This window comes from Diospyros lotus, chromosome 7 (genome assembly GCF_014633365.1).
Source record: "Diospyros lotus cultivar Yz01 chromosome 7, ASM1463336v1, whole genome shotgun sequence".
Taxonomy (NCBI): domain Eukaryota; kingdom Viridiplantae; phylum Streptophyta; class Magnoliopsida; order Ericales; family Ebenaceae; genus Diospyros; species Diospyros lotus.
This window is the reverse complement of record NC_068344.1, coordinates 27,862,822-27,884,813: the sequence shown is the minus strand read 5'-3', so window position 1 is coordinate 27,884,813 and position 21,992 is coordinate 27,862,822. Positions and strand designations below refer to the sequence as shown.

The window sequence follows — 21,992 nt, the reverse complement described above, 5'->3', positions numbered from 1 at the left end:
GTTGTGCAACATGCAGCAGATTTGGCTGCATTTTTTATGTTTTTTTTATTTTAAATAAATTGTATAAATAAGTGCTTTGATTATCAATAAAATACAACTTTAGAAATTCATAATAATACCAACACTTAATAACAAACAAATAACCACGGAATCGAAGAAACAAGAATCCGAAAGAACAGAAAAGTAAACCCTTACACATGCACGCAAATAGGCAACAACTTTACGTATTCGAATCCGTAAATAGATCCTACACACAACAAGGGTTTCGCCTCTAGTCAATCCACTAGAAATATCAAGATTACAATACAAAGATTTATAGTGTACACAAAAGACAATAAGAATATACAAGTTATACTTACAATATGGAGAACATAGACAAACCAAACACAAGCTATGTACAAGCCTTTTACAACACTCAAAAACAATCTCTCTATTACCTTTCCCACTTACCAGACTTCATCGTTGATAGAGAAAGATCAGAGAATAGAGAGCTTAGGGTTAGGGTTTTTGCTACTTTCAGAGAAAGAATGAGAGAGTTCGCGAGATGCGTCTAGGGTTCAGAATGACCATTTCTCTTCCGTCAAGCCTTATATATAAAGGGGCAAGAGACTTGAGCCATAGGATGAGATCCAAGAGACAATCAACAACTCCAATAGAATCAGCCATATAACACGGCAAAAGCAGCAATAGTATATTACATAAATTCATTTCAAATGAACATGAAATACAAACCCAAATTAACAATTAACATATATATATATAAATATATATGTCAAATTAATATAATTGAATCATAAAATAAGAAAACATGTTATAAATCAACACTATTTAAATCACAAATAATAACATTTTCGATTTGGATTTTTCACGTTGTATTCGTTTGTGTGATTGATGGTTTGTTCATGATTTGTTTTCAATCCAAATTCATAACATATGTGTTGGTTATTTCTTTTTTAATCTTCTAGTTTCTGGCGAGCTATTTTTGATGCATCTTAAATTGTTTTAGTAGTAGCAAACAAACTTCTGGTTCTTGAATCCTTTCTGTCATCTAATGTTCAGATATAGAAAATTAAAAAAAAAAAAATCTAAGTCAAAGGTGAAGTATTTCAATGATTTCACGTAATTAACAAGTAAAATGAAGATGACGACACCGCTGACACTTTTTCCATATATGTTTTATTCGACAATCACATTTTCTTCGTTTTTAAGGCTTGATTGGTTGGTCGGCAGGAAAATTAATCAAGTGCCTAAATCCTAAACAAAGACTTCTAATGTCGACCATTAGCTCCTTTTCTATTTCTCTGATCATGTCTAGATCTTCATTGTCGTGACTCCAATATGCTTTCTTTTCAAATCTAGACTAGATAAATAAAAAAAGTAGAAACATCGTAATCGGCTTGCACATGTTGATACATTGGGGTTGGAGATATGACATGCATGCACAGTAGATATTCTTAATCAAAAACTTCAACAACCTTAATTACTAACCTTGATTATTTTGATAAGATCGTAGATAAATTATTTTGATGGAATCTTATCTTATTTAAATAAAAATTTTCTAAATAAATAACCATATAATACTAACTTTTTTTCAGATATAATTAAAGAATAAAGCATTAAAATATTGAAAGAAAATTAGAAAAAAATTAAAAAATAAATCTACATATAATAAAATTGAAACTTCAAACCAAACACTTTCACTTTAAATTGGATTGAAGTTTCAATTTTATTATATGTAGATTTATTTTTTAAAAATTTTCTCTAATTTTCATTTTGTATTTTAATATTTTATTCTTTAATTATATCTAAAAAAAGTTAGTATTATATAATTATTTATTTAATTTATAAGTTTGTAAAACGTATTTAAAATAATGATTTATAAAAAAATGATATTTGAACACTTAAAATAATATTTTTGTATTTGTGTATTTTGTTGAATGTTTAATCAATACAAATGTTAGATATACCAATTATAGAGAATATTATTTTTGAAAAGAGGTTAAATTGACTCGAAAATGTATAGTTTAGAGTTGTATCGAAACAACAAAAAATTCAAGTGTCTACATAAAAAGATATCAAAGTATAAGGGTTTTTGAGGCCTAATGTTTAGATATAAAAAAATTAATGCAGCGCTAACACGTTCTATATATGTTTCACTCAACAGTCACAATTTCGTCGTTTTTGAGGCATGCGTTGGTTGGCCGGCAGGAAGATTAATTTAAGTGCATAAATCCTAAACAAAGACTTATTATGATGACCATTAGCTCCTTTTCTATTTCTCTTAATTCTAACTCAAAGGTGAACTACTTAATCTATAGGACATTTGCGGCATTATATATAAGAGGAAGGTAATGCTACCTAAAGAAACATCAAAGCCATAGCCTACCATTCAAAGTAAGGTGAGATTTACCAGCAATTCGATCATGTCAAGCGTTTCAACAGTCCCAGCTACTACTCCAAGGTATGCCGCATCTATATGTGCATATGCTAAGTAACAACAGCAGCATCATAAATTGAAGTGTTTCATTTCAAAGGAAAAAAAAGAAGAACAATAAACACAATCACGAAGATCATCGCTATCACAATGATCCTTCTTCAAGTGAATCCTACATATCTTCAGTTCTTGCATCATTTACAAACTGTTTTTGTCGCCCAATTGAAGGCAATATTATCCTACTTAATTTTATTTATTAGAAAGCTTAGTAAATTACACGTATACTGAAAAATGGTTAGTCTTATCCAGATTAGAGGGCAAGGTGGCAATAATTACTGGAGGTGCACGTGGAATTGGCGAGTCAATAGCAAGATTATTCACCAAACATGGGGCGAAAGTAATTATTGCGGACATCTTAGACGATTTGGGTAATTCTGTGTGTGAGGACTTGGGGCTTGAACTAGCTTCTTTTGTACACTGTGATGTAACAATTGAATCAGACATAGAAAATGCTGTCAACATTGCCGTTGCCAAGCATGGAAAGCTTGACATAATTGTCAACAATGCTGTTGTAATAGACAAAGCAAAACCCAGCATTCTTGACAATGACATGTCCGATTTTGAGAAGGTAATTAGTGTTAACTTAACAGGCGTGTTTCTAGGCACTAAACACGCAGCCCGCGCAATGATTCCAGCACGAAAGGGTAGCATTATTATGGTCGGTAGCGTTTCTTCAAGTATCGGTGGGGTGGCAAGCCATGCATACACAGCCTCTAAGCACGCAGTGATTGGATTAACCAAGAATATTGCCGCAGAACTCGGTCAATTTGGGATCCGTGTGAATTGTGTGTCACCTTACTTCATACCAACGAAAGTGGCCTTGGATTTTTTCAATATGAATGAGGACGAACCATCGGGCGTGTATTCAAACCTTAAGGGGGTTACACTTTGTTCAGAGGATGTGGCTGAAGCTGCTCTTTATTTGGCAAGTGAAGAGTCCAAGTATGTTAGCGGGCATAATCTTGCACTTGATGGTGGCGTCACTGTTATAAATCCAGCTTTTGGCTTGTTTGCAAGAGCTAATTAATAGTTTACTTCCAATCCATGTAATTTTTCTTGGCTCGTGTGCATCTATGTGGTTACATGAATGGTAACTAGTTGTTGTTTGATGTTGGGTATCTAAAATAATAATTGTTCCTAGACGCTAAATTTATAGCAGCTAAATTTTTCATAATTATTTGCCTATCTTTTAGGTTTTTGAATGGGTTCCTTGGAAGAATTGCCACTTTCTCTCAACTATAACATGTAGATGCAACATTTAGCCCCCTTACCTTAGGAGGTTCCAAGCCCTTGCCTATTAATTAAGTTCAGATTTCTCCACCTGGGCCTTTTCATTTCTTTTACTAGGTTGTTTCTTTGTCTCCATTTTTCTGTAGTTTCGGTACACCATGATTGTAGAAATTATAATCACATAGCCCATTTGATTTTCTAGGTATTTTTTTTTAAAATTATAAAACATAGATAAAAGACTGAGAATCATATGTAGGTAATATTAATTTAGTGATTGCATTAAAAATAGTGAGTATATTTTTAAAGAAAAACTAAAGGATTTAGAGTTAGGTGACCGTAAACAACTCATCTGGGTTTCTTGGGCAACCCGACCAAAGCTTAAAGGCAACCTTTGTTGCAATGGATCACATTTTGGATTCTTGTTGCAGTGCGTGATCGCAGTTTGAACCTACTCGCAACGAATTACTTTGCCAGAGGTTGAAGAAACCTTTGGTTTGTGCAACTCATATCGCATGCATTATTGTGGCACGTACAGAGCTTCTATTGCACAGATTTCCCTATTTTTCTTCACTAGCCTAAAAATATTTTCTGGCATTTTTTTTTATATTTTTGATATCTAGAAAATATTATTTGAAATCTTTGAGTGTTATAAAATAATTTTTTGGTGAACTAAAGTGTATTTACTGATATTTAATAAAAAGTATTTTATCATATCTTGAATGCATTGGAATATTGTACTTTCTCCTACTTAAGGAATATTTATATATTATGTTAACTATATATTATGGATATAAATATTAAATTATTCTTGCTAATTTTTTATGTAAGTTGAAACTCTAGATATTTATCTTAAGAATTTACATATATTGTATGCCTACAATTACTAATAGATATAGAGAAAATTTGCCCCAGTAGAATATTTTTATAGATTGCATGAATTATAAGAACAAATGGTTTTTGTTGATATTTACTAAATTACTCAACAAGTTTTAATTATGGGGATGTGTTTGTCTATTTAAATTGTTGTATGTATTGTCTTATCTCAAAGGGGGTTACTATCTGCTTTAATTTAAATAGTGTGAGTGATGGTGAATGATAGTTTATTAATTCTGGACAGTTTTGTGTACCAAATGGGATAAATCTATCACAAGATATTCTCACTTTCACTTGAATAGGAGTTTAGATTATATTTTATACTTTATATGCTCGAATAGAAATGTGCAATGATATTTTTAACTCTCACGTGAATATTTCAGTATATGTTAATATATGTCAATGTTTGGAGTTGGTCGATTGTGATTCGTAGGCCCGCAATAAAAAAAAATGAGCATAAATGCAAAGAAGAGAAACAAATGAAAACAAATAATAAGTCACACATAAGAAATTTTTTACGTAATTCGATTAGAACGATACCTAATTCACAACTGTTCTCTGGTTATTCTGACAGAAAATAGTAAATCATTATTGTTAATCCTCTTACAATGGTATTTTTGACTCCTATTTATATATAGTGTGGGGTGTTTACAATTTTCACAAAATCCATAAATAGAGGGATAATGTCATAGGGGACAAAGTGTCCTTATCAATTCCATAAAATTGGGAGTGGATTCCGTATTATCAGGGATCTAGTTTGCCTTAGGAATCTATGTGTGTCTCGCCTTCGTTTATTCAGCGGCTTTGTTGTTATGCGAGTTGAACGGTTAGGCCAATGATCTGGAAGTATCGCTGAGAGCTTGCTTGGTTTCGTGGCCTGAGCTCGGGTCTTAGCAACGTGTGACCTTGTTTTGACGAGCTCGGCCTTGGCCCTATTGGGCTCTAGGAGATTGAGTCGACTTGCTAGGTCGAGTCTAACCCATAAAAAGTTGTCCAAAAAATACCCATAATAATATATTGCATCATTAATTTGATTTCCGTAAGAAAAAAATATTTTAATTCATTCACATTAGATAAGAAAACAATTAACATGCCATCATAAATTTGTTTGCCCTAATTAATTACTTGTAAGTGTCGCTTCCTTAGAAAAATAGATATTTTTGTATATATATTTCTTTGTATATAATCTTTCCATATTTATTACCCATAATCATATAATTTATACATATGCTTTGTATGCAAGAAAGATAAGAACAACAATACAATACGATTTCAATATTTTCTCCGACAACTTCATCTTAAATCATTTCAATTCAATTTACTGTCTATTAGTAAACTCCTTCACGACCACAATTTACTTCTTGTATTCTTTCTTTCTAGTTGCCTCATTGAGTTTTTGATTGTCTTTGTTATGCAACAAATACCTAACCTCATGAAGGAAAGTTTTCTCCCTAAGCCTTGCCTTCAGTTTTCATTGGTTATTTTGGAATAAGAAAAGGTTATGAGTTTGATATGGATAGAAATTTATGCGAAGGAGAAATTCTGTAAAACTATAGAGAAGAAGAAGATGAAAGGCAGTTAAGAGACAAAGGGATAACAATTTTTGTTACAAATAAAGCAGAGATAGCAGACACTTGCTCGTGCCAAAATCACACACTGTTGAAAAAACTCAAACGACAGAGAGTATAAAACATAAATACAGTAGATATAAAAAACACAAAAGAAACAAGAGACAAGAGATTTATAGTGGTTCACCCCAAAAAGGGGCTACGCCCACTTGAGCTTCGGTGAGAGGAGCTCACTGCACTATACAAATAAATTCGATTACACCCATATAAAACAAGATCAAACTAGACACCCCTGGCTTTCTAAAATGCTCAAAACCAGTTAATACATGTTAAGAGCTTACCTTAAATGAACTAGAGAACACATATGAATGAAAACGAAGACAAAGACGAAGATTGTACAAAGGATTTACAGAGAGAGAGAGAGAGAGAGAGAATAAAACCCTAAAAATGAACAACTCTCGGCCACCCTCTCTTTTTTTCATCTCCCACGATCTTTCATCAATCTTGAGGCCGCGCGATAAATAAGGCAATTAGACGGCTACGATGCAAAAGAATAAAGGCAACAACAACGGCTCGGATGGCATCATGTAAAGCAATCTACAGTAAGCTATCCGATAAAGTTAAGGGCTTAGGCTTGGGCCAAAAGGAGGCTGCCAAAGTGGACATCCAGTGGGCGCCCAAAGGGCAACCCAAGGTTGCCAAGTGACCTCCCATCCTTTTGGCATCAATTGATGCTTCATAAAACAACAAATACCTTGAAGCATCAAATGACTAGGATACCAGATCTAACATATGAGTGCAACATGCTATAATTCTCACCCTCACTGCTCTAGATGGCCGAGGAATTAGCCATCATCGATATGTAACAAGTTCAAGCAATGCTTGAACTTGGTTGTAGTCAATACCTTGGTGCCCATGTCAGCAGGATTGTTGGTTGTAGAGACTTTCTAGATACCCACAATTCCATTGGCTATCATTTCCTTTACATAATGATATTTCACATCCACATGTTTGGTTCGATCATGATACATCGGATTTTTGGACAAATAGATGGCACTTTGGCTATCCAAGAGAACCACTACTTTGCTTTGAAGCAAGTGAATTTTCTTGAGAATTCCTTGAAGGCATGTGGCTTCCTTGAAGGCATCAGTTACAGCCACGTACTGTGCCTCAGTAGAGGACAGGGCAACAAGTGGCTGCAGTTGAGACTTCCAGCTGATACAATTTCCACCCAAGGTAAAGTAGAAGGCAGTGGTGGATTTTCTGTAATCTTTATCCCCTGCAAAATCAAAGTCAACATACCCAACAAGATCAAGTGTATCAAACATTTTCTTAAAATTTAAATCAATACCTACAGAACCATTTATGTACCAAAGCAAATGTTTTAAAGTATCCCAATGAGGTTTCCCAGGGTTTGACATGAATCGATTGAGTAAGGAAATTGAATATGCAATGTCGAGCCTGATACTTATCATTGAGTACATAATTTTTCCAATTACATTTGCATACGAGACATTTTCCATTTCTACAATATCAGAATTGGATGTGGGACACTGAGATTTAGATAAAATAAAATGTCCAGCCAGGGGAACTGTAACAGTTTTACAATTTTGCATTCCAAATTTATGAACAGCCTTAACTAAATAATCATGTTGATTTATTTTGAGGCTATAGTTGCTTCTATTCCTCTCAATTTTCATTCATAATATTTTCTTAGCAAGACATAAGTCTTTCATGTCTTTCCTAATATTAACTCCTTAATCTTTGACTTAGATTTGCTAATTAGCAGGATATCATCTACATACAACAATAGATAAATGGGAATATCAGATAGTATGAAGTAAAAGCAATTGTCATATTGACTTCTAACAAAACCAGCCCCTAAGACAAAATTATCAATTTTTTTATACCATTGTCTTAGGGCCTATTTTAAGCCATACAATGATTTTTTCAACAAACAAACATGATTAGATTTATCTGAAACAACATAATTAGTAGGCTGAACCATGTAAATGTGTTTATCAAGGTCACCATGCAAAAATACAGTTTTAACATCTAATTGTTCAAGTTCTAAATCAAATTGAACTACAACTGCAAGCATCATGCGGATTGTCTTAAATTTAACCACAGTAGAAAAAAATTCAGTATAGTCTATTCCCTCCCTTTGAGCGAACCCTTTAGCTACTAGTCTTGCCTTATATCTAATAGGGTCATTAGAAGATATACCTTCTTTTAGTTTGAACAACCACTTACATTGGATCAACTTTTGATTTGCTGGACGAAAGACAAGAATCCAAGTTCTGTTGGCCATCAGGGAGGCCATTTCTTCATCCATGGCTTGCTGCCATTTTTTACCGTCCTTGGAGCTGATAGCTTCCTCTTAAGAGGAAGGCTCACTGCTCCTTATTTCAACACTTGCTACCAAGGCACAATACACTAGGTCTGAATAAGCATACCTAGCAGGAGGTCTTACAATCCTCCTACTTCTATCTCGGGCAAGTTGGTAATCACCAAGATCATGTTGAGGGGAGTCATGCTGCTCCACCTCAATCTCAATTTCACCATTTTGATCCTCATGATCAGAGGTCTGGTCTAAGTTTGATATGGGCGAGGGATCATCTTCTGGTTGAGGTTCTGGAGCACCAGGCGGGTTATCATCTATAGTTGGGTGCTCCACCTCAATTTGAGTTCCTCTTAAGCTGATAAAATTATCTGTGTTACTATGTTGGTTTGTTTCTTCTGTTTTAGATAATTTACAAGGGAAAATAGCTTCATTAAATATAACATCACGGCTAATAATAATTTTAACACCCTTAGACTGCCTTTCCATAGCCTATATCCTTTAGTCCCTTCTTGATACCCAACAAATACACATTTTATGGATCTCGGTTCCAGCTTACCTTCAGATTGGTGAGCATATGCTTCACATCAAAAAATTCTTAGGTAATTTAAATTTATTTTCTTTCGGTCCACTTTTCTTCAGGGCATTTAAAATTAAGGGCAGTGGAAGGACTTCAGTTTACTAGGTGTGAAACTGTTGCCAATGCCTCTCCCCAGAAGGATTTAGGCATACCAGAAGTAAATAAAATGAACCTCACTTTTTTCATGGGGGTTCGGTTCATTCTTTCAGCTACCCTATTTTGTTGGGGTGTGTTTCTAACAGTTTTATGCCTAAGTATACCCTGGGAATTGCAAAATTCATCAAACTCTTTGTTACAAAATTCTAACCCATTATTTGTTCTAAGAGTTTTGATTTTTCTATCAGCTTGATTTTCTACTAAGATCTTCCATGTTTTGAATTTCTCTAACGTTTGATCTTTTGTTTTTAGCAGAAATACCCACACCTTCCTACTAAAGTCATCTATAATAGAGAGGAAATATCTATTACCACCATGAGTGGGAAACTGGGAAGGTCCCCGCAAGTCTGCATGTAAGTACTCAAGACATGCCTTTGCCAGGTGAGTTCCCTTATGAAAACTCATCCTGTGTTGCTTGCCTAGCATACATGGTTTACAAAAATTGAGGGACTCAGCAGACACTGAACCAATGTATCCTTGGTTTGACAGTGCTTGCAAACTTTTCAGGCTCATGTGACCAAGTCTCAAGTGCCATAGTTCTGTCTTATCAGTATTAATATAGCATGCAGAGTTTGATTTAACAGAGGAGTGAAAATAACCATTTAAAACATATAAACCATTTTTCTTTACACCAGTTAGGATTAAATCTTCTCATTTAAAAACATTCATAAAACCATTTTCAGCTTTGTAAGAAAATCCTAACTTATCAAGTGTACTAAGAGAAATCAAATTTCTTTTAAGACCAGGTGCATATCTTACATCAGTAAGTGTTCTTACCTTGTTGTCATGCAACTTAAGAGTAATATCACCTATACCTTGAACACTACATGAATGGTTGTTACCCATACCCATATAAACTATTCCACTTTCCCTGTTATTAAAATTATGAAACCAATCAATATTAGGGCACATATAAAAAGAACATCCAGATTCCATAATCCATTCATTTTTAATAGAACAATTGGATACATTAAGCACCTCTGCTAAATAGTTAGAACTACTAGTTGCTACAGTTGCATTACCCCCTTGTTTCTGTTTTCTTAAATAATCATAGCCATATTTCTTTATATGTCCCTCTTCTCACAATGGTGACACTTCCATTTTGGTTTTTGTTTTCCCTTCTTATCTTTCTTTTTTCCCTTTTGCCCTAACCCATTAAATTGTTCAGCATTCCCTATATTATGTCTTTTATCAACATTTCTTTTTTCAAACAAATTATTGCCTGTTTTCTTAGATGTGCTAAGTTCCAGTTCCTTAGCCTTAATACCAGAAATAACAAGTTCCATACTAGGGACTATACCAGTATAATGTAAAGCATGCTTCATAACATCATAGTCATCAGGTAATGAGTTTAACAGAATCATAACTTCACTAGTATCACCTAATGCCTGATCAGTACCTCTTAATAACAAAGCAAGTCTAATAAATTCATCAATATTTTCATCCATAGACTTAGAGGTATTCATCTTAAAATTAAACAACATGCCTTTTAAATAAACCAGATTAGGAGCAGACATTACAGAATACAAAGATTCTAATCTATTCCAGAGATCAATAGATTAATCATACCGTCAACCTTACGGATTACAGAATCACCGAGGTGGAGAAATATCAAATTGAAGGCATCCTCTTTGATTTCATCAGTTCGAGCTAGTTGCTCAGGTGACCATTTGCGGTCATCTGCCTCGAGTGCTATAAGCACTTTATGATGAGAGAGAAGAACTCTCATATTCTTTTTCCAACTTTCGAAATCCCCCTTTCCATCAAATGTATCGATTTCGAATCGGGTTGATGACATTTTCGTGTTGCACGAAAATGCCCTAAAAACCTAGATTATTGATTGAGACTTGCACAACAAACACCCGCTGACAAAGACTCCTAAAAAAAACCCCTAGGATTTAAAAGAACACCTTCACAAAGAAAGAAAAGAAAACCCTAGATTTCGAAAAAAAAGGATCAGACATGATTTTGACTCAGAAAACCCTATAACATGAACACTATGCTCTGATACCACTATTACAAATAAAGCAGAGATAGCAGACACTTACTCAAGTCAAAATCACACACTGTTGAAAAAACTCAAATGGCCGAGAGTATAAAACATAAACACAGCAGATATCAAAAACACAAACGAAACAAGAGGCAAGAGATTTATAGTGGTTCACCCCAAAGAGGGGCTACGTCCACTTAAGCTTCGGTGAGAAGAGCTCACTGCACTATACGAATAAATCCAATTACACCCATACAAAATAAGATCAAACTAGACACCCCTGGTTTTCTAACATGCTTAAAACCACTTAATATAGGTTAAGAGCTTACCTTAAATGAACCAGAGAAGACATATGAATGAAAACGAAGATGAAGACTGTACAAAGGATTTACAGAGAGAGAGAGAGAATAAAACCCTAAAAATGAACAACTCTCGGCCACCCCATCTTTTCTTTGTCTCCCACGATCTTTCATCAATCTCGAGGCTGCACGATAAATAAGGCAACTGGATGGCTGCGATGCAAAAGAATAAAGGCAAAAACAACGGCTCGAATGGCATCGTGTAAAGAAATCTGCCGCAGGCTATCTGACAAAGTTAAGGGCTTGGGCTTGGGCCAAAAGGAGGCTGCCAAAGTGGCCATCCAATGGGCACCCAAAGGGCAGCCCAAGGTTGCCAAGTGACCCCCCATCCTTTTGGCATCAATTGATGCTTCATAAAACAACAATTTTCTTCTGGATAATCAATACAAGTCCAAACGTTTATTAAATAGACAATACACAAACCCATTAAACAAGAAAATAAGAAAACACTAGCAGAAGAACAACCAACCAATCTTATCTAAAAACAAAAGGAAAAGAAAATTGACAAAGTCTTGCTGTTGATCCTCATCAACCCATGTAGCCTAGTTCCACTTTGTGTGCTTGTCTGCAAGGATAATTTTATTGCACTCAAAATAGTTTTGACAACTTGATAATACAATAATTGTCTTTCATAGTCTTGCCATTGTACCAATCCATTTTTGAATTTGTTTGGCCAAGAAATTACCATGGAAATTTAGTAAGTCCACTTTGAAATATGTAAATAATACAATAATAATAATATTTAATTTTTAATTATATATTTTTGAAGAAAAACTAAGGCTATGTTTTATTTGCGTTTTCAATTTTTAGTTTTAAATTTATTTTTAATTTTATGTTTTGATAGTCTTTTTTTAAAAACTGAAAATGTGTTTTTTTTTATCATTTTAATAAACTATTTCTTAAAACAAAAAACTAGAAAAACGTTTACTTTGAAATTTTAAAAAAAAATTATGTTATGATATATTATTCAATTATTTTGATTATTAAATAATAAAATTAACTCTTTTTAATAAAATTTTATTATTAAAATAAAACAATAAATTTGATTAATGAGCTTTTGACATTTGAGTGATAATTTATATTAAATATTATTATACATAATATGTGTAATATATTTAATAATATATTATATGTTATCTTATATTTTTAATTATAATATAGATATATTATATTTTTTAAATTTTAAATAAATATATAATTTTATTTTCAAACATTAAGAATACATTTTTTTTTTTCTCTTTTCTTCTTCTATTCTCTCCAGCGCCCTACATCTTCTCCATCGTCGGCCACCATCGCCAGCTAGAGATTCACACTGTTAGAGCCTACCATTAAAAATGTGAAGCCAATGGGCTTAACATACACAAAAATGAGCAAGATTTGAATGGATTTTTATAGATCTGATTTTTAATTTTTGGTCAAAATTGAAAAAAACATTGGCAATCGTCACCGACCATTGTGGCCTATGGTTTCCAGTAATCAGAGGTAGTAACCCGACACCCTTACCACTATTGACCAACATACGAAAAAACCAACAACATTCAACGACCGAATCTCCATAGATATAAGCTTAAACCTCCAGCCAGATACAAATTACGCATACATACTTATATATCATCGATTAAAGGGAGAAGAAAGAGAAGGATGGTCGCAATGATGATAGAGGTGGCAGTAATGGTAGTCAACAATGGTTGCGACGGTGATGGCCTCGAACAGATAAGGAAGAGAATGAAGAAGAGGCAACAAATCTGGGAGATGGCGGTCGACAATGGTTGTGGCAATGGTGGCGATGGCAACGGTGATTGTAACACCTCGCTCTCCTAGGGCGTTAGATAATGTGAGATTTTGAGGATATATTTTTTTCAACATAAACTCAATACATAAATCTTTCCCCGACAATCTCAATACACCTTCTGGCTGCATTCCCACCTTGTAATTAAAACACAAAACAAAACACAATAAAAATTTTATATTTTTTTCTTTATTTAGGTGAGAGGTTTATACTCGTCAGTGTACGAGTGCAGTTGTAGTCCAAATTTAAATTTATATTTTCTGAATGAGTCCAGGTCGTCCACTGAGAGATTTATTTATGGCAAAATAAAAAGAATGTCACACGCAAGCACACACGCATTTGGACAAATTAGCAACAAGGTTTTTTTATGGTTTTTTTAAACAACAGATACTAGAAAATAAATTAAGGCAGTAATTGAAATAAATACTTAAAGTGAGAATATAAAATTGGATAGTACTTGAGTGAAGACAATTTCAGTGCCAACCCGTTGATTCCCAAATTTTAGCATAAAAGATTAGTAACATTAATTTAATTTCAAATATGAGGATTTGTTATTAAATGAAATTAGAGATGATGATAGTTTTAGTTTAAACAATCCCCATACATGATATGCGAGATTCTAATTTAAGCAACTACCATAAGTCCAATTGCAATTAATACACAAAACAACTAAATTAATCATTCGGATTTGGGTATGATAGCGTTTCCAGTTCTAGTAACTCTCATATATGGCATGAAAGCTCTAAGGTAGGCTTACGCTCCAATTCAAACCTAGTGATTTTTCAATAATTAATACAGACTCATATTGAAATTTAAATTAATGTTACTCATTTAAAGCGCAGCTTTCTTTGGGAATCATTGGCGTTGGACACTGTCATTGTCTTAACCCAAGATTAGATTTAACTACTCATTTCCATTAATTAATTGACAGGAATTTAAATGACATAATTTAAATAACAGAATTTTAATGACAGGAATTAAAATAGCAAAAACTAACCGGCCATTTAGGCGGTGAACATTTAAATGACAAGAATTAAAATTGCAGAAATTTAAAGGTATAAACTAACCGGCCATTTAGGCGGTGAATAATTAAATGACAAGAATTAAAATTGCAGAAATTTAAAGGCATAAATTAACCGGCCATTTAGGCGGTGAATAATAAAGTAATAATAAATAACATAAGAATTTAAAAGAAGAAATGAAAGAAATAAGATCACAAGAGAAAATAATAAAGAAAATGAGAGAGAACAAAAGCAATTCTCAAAGAGAGAATTCTAAGGAAATAACTAAACTTTGATTCAAGAATAATAATCACACTTACAAATGCAATCAAGTGAGATATTTATAGGCCACAAGATGCAATACAAACCACACAATTTCAATTATTCAATTAGACATAATTATATCTAATGGGCACTCACACACTTAAAGTTAAATAGATTTTAACTATAATACACACCTAATATTAAATAAATTTTAGCTAAAATACATACCTAATAAAGCACTCATAAAGTTAAATGGATTTTAGCTATAATATCCACCTAATAGTTAAATGAATTTTAGCTAAAAAACACACTTAATAAAGCTCTTACATAAAAAAATAAAAATAGATTTCTATAAATTAGTTTTTAATCTTCATTAGAATTAAAAATAATCCTTGGGCCTTCTCCAAATAATATCTTCCATGGGTTGCTCAAATTGGGCCTTAATTCTTCATGGGCTTGAATTCTTCATGGATTTTAATTTTTCATGGACTTGATTTCTTCATGGGCTTGAATTCTTCATGGACTTGAAGTCTTCATGGCTAAAAAAAATAATAATTTAATGTTATTAATAAATTATATATTATATATATGTATTACACATGTCACATATATATTAAATTATATTATATATATATTACATGCATGCATATAATGATGTATATGTATTATATATAATTTTATATATTATTATTATTTACTTTAGAACTTCATTTCATTCATCTTTCAATTTAAACTTGCATATAACCATAAAATATATATTAATATCTAATTTAAGCCATTTTTAAGATCAAAAGAAGGGTATAATTATAATAAATTTTTTACAAAATTAACCACTAATCATACCCCCAACTTAAACATTGCTAGTCCCTTAGCAATCAGACTATACACATGCCAAGCTTTAATAACTGTATGAATGTAAAAATTTCAAATTCGAAACCGAAATGAATAAAATTGAATAAATAATTTAGCATTCTAAATCAGATTTTCGGTTAAAGGTCATACAATCTCAAGAATAGCAATTAGGATAACCAACACACAGACTTACTCTCTCGAAGTTTTGACTTCAAATCTCATTATGGATTTTCTCTCCAATAAAAAGGATTCCTCAGGTGTACACACAAGGGGGTGCACCGTTATAAGAGTAAATGCAGAACAAGTTCAAAACTCGGTGTCATTCCAAATACAAGAAACGTATTTTTATGAAAGAACAAGGAAATTGACATAGCTTCATGATTGGAATAATGCTCTAGATGAGTAACTTCTGAATTTAAACATGATTCCCTACTCCAAACTCGAATTCTGAGATCACATGATTTATAGCATCAAAAGGGACCAGACTGAGTTGTAATGGGGCTATAAGGTTAATACGGGTTGTCAAAGAAAAGGTAGAGTGTGCAAAGGGTGTGTTGGGATTTTTTTTTTTTTTTAGAATTTATTTTGAAATAGTTATGCTGAATAGTTAAGAGAATTTGCCCCATTTTTTTCACTTTTTTTTTCTTTTTTTTTTCTTTTTAAATATGAAAATAAAAAGATAGATTAATTCCCAAAATCACACCAGGTTGGATAAAATTCATATGGTTATGGGTTAAACGAGGGTAACGAAAGAAATTGTACTACAAATGGCTCAAATGGGATAGCAAGTAAGGTTAATGTAAAGAAAAAAAAAGTTAGTAGGCCCAAAATAAAAGAAATTGATCCCTCTATCATGCTTCTACAAAACGATATTACTCAGTCATCTAATTCAGAGTTTGAAACCAGTCAAACTTATCCATTATCATACTAGACATTCAAAGCAAATTGATGTTTTGAAGCCATTGAAAAGATAAGATAAACAATAAAGCATATTTAGAGTAAGTGTTATTTCACTCAGAATTAACGGTTATTAGGCTCAAACACTCACTTGGGTAATAGTCTCCACTTCTGTTGAGAGATCATACAGTGTACTAATCAGCTAATTACTGTTATCTTTGAATTTATGACCTATAACAAATTTCTAAATTTTGAATCCCTGATGAATGCAAATTACTTATTCTAATGCATATACGTTTTCAAATAAGAAATCAATGCATTCATGTTTCATATTGCAAACTTAACCAGCTATCAGTGCATAACTTCAAAGCTTTAGGAATAGCATTATTTAAAACACAATTTTTTTTTTTTTAATAAGAGCAGATAAAGATAATCAATTCACACAAGACTACAAACTAGCAATGGCAAACTCACAGTTAAATATGAACCAGATAATTCATAACTAGACCTTACACCTCCCAACTTGAATTGTAGTAATAAATTAGGGTTATTAGGAATACTTGTAACTCCACAAGTCCATTTTGCTGTGAACTACTAAAACTTAAACAACAAATGAGCATACCATATAGATATATATTTATATTTTCACACAAAAATAAAAATTTCATGCAAGTCATAAGATAAGCAAAATGCGTCTCAAGAATACAAAAAGTACTCCTTACTCAGCCATCTTATCGAAGACTTTGCTAACAACATTCCACAATTTTTTTTTTTTTTAAGAACATAACCAAGAAAAATCCTACAAGTTGTACAATAACTAGATGCGTCTCAAGAGTACAAAAAGTACTCCTTACTCAGCCATCTTAATAAAGAGCATTTCTCACAGTGATAAATCTAAATTAATCGGACTCCTTTAGCGCTTGTTACTAATTGCCTTAGACCAGTCTATCCGAGGCTCATGAGGATCGTACTGTCGAACATAAGCGTGTAATTTCTCTAGCAGCTTATCAATGGTGGATGCAGAAATGAGAATCTTTCTTGTTGAATGAGAAATGAACTGTTGGTCCACAGCCTGATCAAGAAAAGAGAATAACCCATCGAAAAAATGGTTAACATTTAAAAGTCCAATGGGTTTGGTATGGAGATTACTCTTGGCCTAGGAGATTATACAAAAGATTTCTTCAAGTGTTCCAAAACCTCCTGGTAAAGCAATGAAGGCATTTGACTGATAAATCTTACAAGCCATGCGCTTAGACATAAAAGTCGTTTCTATAAGTTGACCGCGTGTAATCCCGGAAATATGTGGTTCAGCTAAAGGGATTGGCATTACACCTACCACAGATGAATTTCCAAGATGTACAGCTTGTGAAACATAATGATTCAATCCACCACTTCCCCCTCCATATACCAAATTAATTTTTTTCTTTCCTAGTTTTTTACCAAGTTCGCTCGCTGCAAGTGCGTAACAAATATCGCTCCCAAGTTGAGAGCCACAAAGTACGCAAATGGTATTGATTCGACGAACTAACTGGCCTTCCATGTTTGTTCCTTTTGTATGTCCTGAAAAGAAGTTTGGCGATCAAAAGTAGCTATACAACAATTTAACAAGAAATAAATACAAACAAAAATCATGTGTATGTATAAGTAGTTGTGATTGTGGCTCACATCTTTCTCTGGTTTTACTTCCAGAACGGCTTAAACACTTTCTATGAAGTGGGGATAGGCTTCCCATCCAATTTTTTTATAGATTGGCAAACAGGATCGTTTTTAGTCAGATTCTCAAGACTATAACGTTGGTGGTCACTTCTGAACTGGGTCCATAAAGCAAGAAGTTCTCTTTGCACTATTTCACATGGATGCGTCTCAAGAGTCAATCGAATATCATCCAAAGACTCCTTACTCAGTCCATCCTTTATGAAACTAATTTTATCTTCTCGATTTATGGACGTAAACCCCACAGATTTGCATCGTGTGTTACAGGTCCATCGAGCACATTTGTAACAACCATTCACTCTTTTCGCTCTTCTTTTCTTCGCAAAACTACTCTTCCCTAAGCCTGGAAAATGCTTAAAACTAGGTGAAGTTTCACCAGCTAATCGAACTTTTGCTTCGATCAGCCAACGAATATCTTCAGGGATGTTATTATGCATCAACAGCCAAAGTCTTTCACACCTAGCAGCATAATTTTTTTTCAAATCATTCTGCGGGAGAGATGAATAATACTTGTGAATTTTTGAGAGATAAAGATCCATTTTTTTTTAAAAAAAAAAAAAAACTATACTAAGAAGAAAGTAAAGAACTATAAACTTTACAAAAGGGATGAGAGTACCTGATCGGAGAATAACACAAAGGAGAGAAGATTGAGCTCAAGAAGGGTGACTTGCCTCATACAGATATGGAGTCTCTTATAGAGCAATGGGCATCACTATTCTACACACGACTCGAGGTATGCTATAATTGCACCGCTTTGCATCAGCCATGGCTGACCGGTGCTGCTGCTCGCCTCAGCCCTCGCCGGAAGGCACACCGCACCACCGCGTGCTGCTGTGCACTCAACAACCGCCGCCCGCACACCGCAACCAGCCTCCCTGCTGCTCCCTTACTCACTGTGCATCGGCCATGGCCGCTTGGAGCTTGCGGCTATGGCCGTTTGTTGCTGCCGGTTGCCTTCAGCCACTCTCACGACCAAGCTCTCTCTCTCTCTCTTTGGCGATTTCTCGGCCAGCTTCTCCCTTGGCCATTTGCTTGCTTCATTTTCTCTTCTCCTTCCCTTTATATAACCAAAGCCTCCATCATCTCCCCAGCCTAGGCCATCTCTCTTTTCGTGTAAATTGCGCTTACAGGACACGGAGATTCTTGCATGAGAATTACTCCATAAATCGTGGCTGATTGCAGCAGGGTATGACGTGAAGTTGCAGGGCATGATCTTTGAAGATGAGAGACATGGCAGTCATCCACGCACACACAGCACCTGTATATGTATATATATAATTATATATTACACTTAATTTTTACATTTAAACCTCACATTTTATCTTAAATTCATTAGGACAATTCCTTAATTGCAATAATATCCTCAAACATTGAATTAGATTGCATTCCGATACTGAAAATCCACAATTAATAACTTAAATTTTATTCGATATAGACGATTTTGCCTTTGCGTCCTCTTGGGACCTTTGTTTTATCTCAAAACCACTGAAGGATTGTTCATTACGCAAAACCGGAGCCCTCTTAGGGATTTGTTGATTTTTTGGGAGTCTCCTACAATGATTCGATTTTGCAGCCTAAATAGTAGCTGAATTTTAGCTGTACCGAAAACTGTTCCTGATCCGATTTCTTTCAATACCATAAATCTTTTCTCAGAACACTCATCAAGACCATATAATTTTTCTTAGACAATTTCACCCCGAGGCATTCCCTATAATCGATTCAGTACTTATAACTACTATTAAGCCAATTTTTCGGTGTTCTAAACTTATTAAAATTACGTGGCAACCTTATCTAAATATGGGGTATTACATTCTTCCCTCACAAAAATTTCATCCTCGAAATTTGCCACATTCTAAACCTCAAAACTAGAACTCTTGGGCTGACCACACTTATCAATCCCTAGACAACCCACTTGTCAACCACCCATTCTTTTCGGATTTCTCTTTCAAAGCCATTAACCACATAACTCGGTCCTTGGGCCACGAGTCTCCACTCGAGCTCCTATACTTATCGACGTAATGAGCCTGCAACTCTCATATCTACATTATCAATTTGCTTTTCACTAAGTCATCACGACACTTCTCTAATTCCGATTTCCTACGACGTCATTCATCTCAAAGCAATCAATCATGCTTTGATAATCTTCTAACCTTAACACAAAAGTCCCTGATCTCGATACATCTTGACTTTTATTAAATTGATCCTCAAAGAAATACTCTTATGTCATCAACTATTTCATGTATCTTTGAATCCTCATACATCACATATCTTGTCATCACGAGATTGTTTCATAGGCTTCCAGATTGCCTCAACAAGTCAGTGGTCCTACCATATCATCTCGTTTATCAAATGTCCTCGAATGATTTTTGTCCTCGAAACTAGCTATACCTCACCTTAAGTCATTACAAACTTTAATCATTGCTTCATTTTTACTTGTGCTAATCTATTCGAGATTTATGTTGTTTTCTCATTCTTGTAGGTATTCATCACCTCAAGTTTCTGATAATTAACCACAATCATCTTCTAATCACATCGTATAACTATCTCATCAAGAAATTTTTACAATTAATAGATTCTATCTGTCTCCAAATCTTCCTTTTGTAATCTAACTTTTAATATCAATTGAAACCTAACGTTATCTTCCAAATCTAGCAATACTAGTATCTATTCATCCATACCCATAACTCAAATAAGTTCTCGTACTTTTCAAAGTGATCCTCAAATAATGTTTTATATCGTCAGATTAACCATTTAATTCTCAAATTTTCTTGAACTAATCCTCGAGTAATAACATCTCGTATCAACTAACTCTAGTCTTGCTCGATCCTTAAGGCACCATCTCATGCCGATCATACTTTATCATATGGAAATCATCTAATTTCTTTCCTCCCATTTGACCATCAGTTCTTTTGACTTTTAGTCAATCGTAGCACAGGTTCACTTACCAACTCGCAATCTTCAGACTTGCTCATCGACTCTATTGTCGACTTGTCTTAGTATTCGTACTATTTTAGCCTCTTAGTCCACACAATCTATGACATCATTATTATCCAATCAAAATCTCGGGATCATTTACCCTTAAGCATCACAATGAAAAGCATCACATGTAACCTTAATATTACAAGGGTCTACTTTACTCCTCGATCGCGCATCAATCCTAGAAAATATCATAGCCTTTTGCAGCTATTTAATAATTCATCAAGTTCAATATTGACTCTTCATTATCACATTTTTTCAAATCCTGATAATTTACGTACTCAATCAAGCCACTTATAGCTGAGCATCTAATAACTTCAAGCTATTATCGGCAATTTCCTCATTAAGAATTAATCCCGATAAATCTTCCGAGAATACCTCTTGGTATTTTCTATTTTTCTTACGGCTTTTCAATGACCTCAAGTGTTTGTACCATATCTTAGTAGGCTCTTTATTTCCATAACTTACTGACATCACTTAGCAATACATTTCCTAATTTGCCTACCAGGCTACCTAGACTAACCGTCTAGTCGTACGAGAGTTTCATTCTCCAAAATCGAAATCTCGGATTTCTAATCGATCTACAGATTTTCCTACTGCGACCCCTTATCCTGACATATCTGCTATCACTTGATTCTCTCTATCACATCTAAGATTCGCACAATCTTCTAGACGACATTCCATAACTATACTACCAGCTAGAGCAGGTAAGTACTTACATCACCTACGATACTCCAATCCTCATTAGATTTCTTCTTGAAACTCTAAAGTTTCATCATGAATTCTTAGATCCCCAATCAATTCTTTCAAGAAATTCCTCGAGAATTTCAAACCGATTTATCTCCAAAAATCTCGAATCATATCACAATATTTGGTTACAATCATCTTCTATTTCCTTGCAATTATTAC

The 21,992-nt window shown here is 33.9% G+C and overlaps 1 protein-coding gene across 1 annotated transcript; it reads left to right on the top strand.

Moving 5' to 3' along the window:
- Positions 1-2,319: 2,319 nt before the first annotated feature.
- LOC127806600 (borneol dehydrogenase, mitochondrial-like) lies at positions 2,320-3,626 on the top strand. Its single transcript, XM_052343984.1, has 2 exons — positions 2,320-2,461; positions 2,744-3,626. The coding sequence occupies exons 1-2, from the start codon at positions 2,424-2,426 to the stop codon at positions 3,519-3,521; spliced, it is 816 nt and encodes a 271-aa protein (XP_052199944.1). The 5' UTR covers positions 2,320-2,423; the 3' UTR covers positions 3,522-3,626.
- Positions 3,627-21,992: the final 18,366 nt, after the last annotated feature.

What these genes read in the sequence shown, in the direction of transcription:
- LOC127806600 (XM_052343984.1), top strand. Translation starts at nt 2,424, where the DNA reads ATGTCAAGCGTTTCAACAGTCCCAGCTACTACTCCAAG. An exon ending in GTCCCAGCTACTACTCCAAG is followed by an intron (nt 2,462 to 2,743) that starts GTATGCCGCATC and finishes AGTCTTATCCAG; the next exon opens with ATTAGAGGGCAAGGTGGCAA.